The sequence below is a fragment of the Penaeus monodon genome, chromosome 20 (assembly GCF_015228065.2).
Source record: "Penaeus monodon isolate SGIC_2016 chromosome 20, NSTDA_Pmon_1, whole genome shotgun sequence".
Lineage (NCBI taxonomy): Eukaryota > Metazoa > Arthropoda > Malacostraca > Decapoda > Penaeidae > Penaeus > Penaeus monodon.
In genome coordinates this window covers 12,659,575-12,660,588 of record NC_051405.1, presented here as the reverse complement: position 1 = coordinate 12,660,588, position 1,014 = coordinate 12,659,575, and the positions used below count along the sequence as shown (strand labels likewise).

General features: G+C 32.6%; 1 protein-coding gene across 1 annotated transcript in view; it reads right to left on the bottom strand.

Annotated features, from left to right (window-relative positions):
- LOC119585917 (soluble calcium-activated nucleotidase 1-like) overlaps positions 1-230 on the bottom strand; it is a 7,140-nt gene extending 6,910 nt beyond the window's left edge. The window contains 1 exon segment of the mRNA XM_037934637.1: positions 195-230. Coding sequence (XP_037790565.1) covers positions 195-230 — 36 coding nt within the window.
- Positions 231-1,014: the final 784 nt, after the last annotated feature.

Sequence of the window (1,014 nt, the reverse complement as noted above, 5' to 3'; positions counted from 1 at the left end):
ATCATGTGTCAGGAATATATTAACCCATGTGTTATATTTCTTGTTTACTTTACTTCTGCTTGACAGTTCTCTGAAATATAATATTACAGGTCAAAAAGCAGCTAACTTTCAACTTTTATTCACAAAAGCCAGTATTCTTCTTTGATGCTTGTTGAGGATTTTATATACTATACATAATGAGAATTCTTATTTACCTTTATCCACTTGTCCAAAGCTGTCATAAGCTTCATGCTTATTTGGTTCAGGTAGATGAAGGGGTGAGTTTGGGAAGGTGTAGCTGGAAGAAATTTGCCAAACAATACCAAAATTGTTTAATCACACTCTGCCTCTCATTGACATCAAAGAAGATATTGAAAAACAGCCTACTTTTTTAAGAAGCAATGCTCAATTGATTCAGTACAGATTAAATGTCAAAAGTAGTGCAACTGGGTGCTGTTAGACTAAGAGTTATATAATAGATTTATACATAGGTTTTAGGTAGCATATATTTCACATCAACAATAGTAAGCAATATGTAAGCAAATGGGTAAAAGAGGTATAGATTGTTTGAAGTTGGTAGAAAATATTTAATTTAACATTCACTTTTTTCCATTATTGACTTTATGATGAAATCAGTAGCAACCAACAAAAAGTCTTTGTTTCTTATAAAACATATGTTTACCATTAGTTGTAGTTATGAGTTAGTAAACTATGAAGAAAACATGTAGGCATATATAGGTATTGCCATTAATCTTTATGACTTCAAATTCTTGTGTGATATCTCCTTCAACAGAATATAATGGTGTATCATGTGACATGGTTTGGTTACTCCAAATCAGATTCAACATGGGAGTCAGAGGTAGAGCTTGCACATGCCCAGGATAAGATTGATATGTTTCTACATAAGAAACGTGTCCAAAAAGGGAAGAGAAAAGGCAGGGATTTGCCAGATTTTGTAATTCCAGATCATGAAAGGTAATAGGAAAGTTGTTTGTTTTCTGAAAAATTGAGATCTGATGCCATGTTCTATCCGCA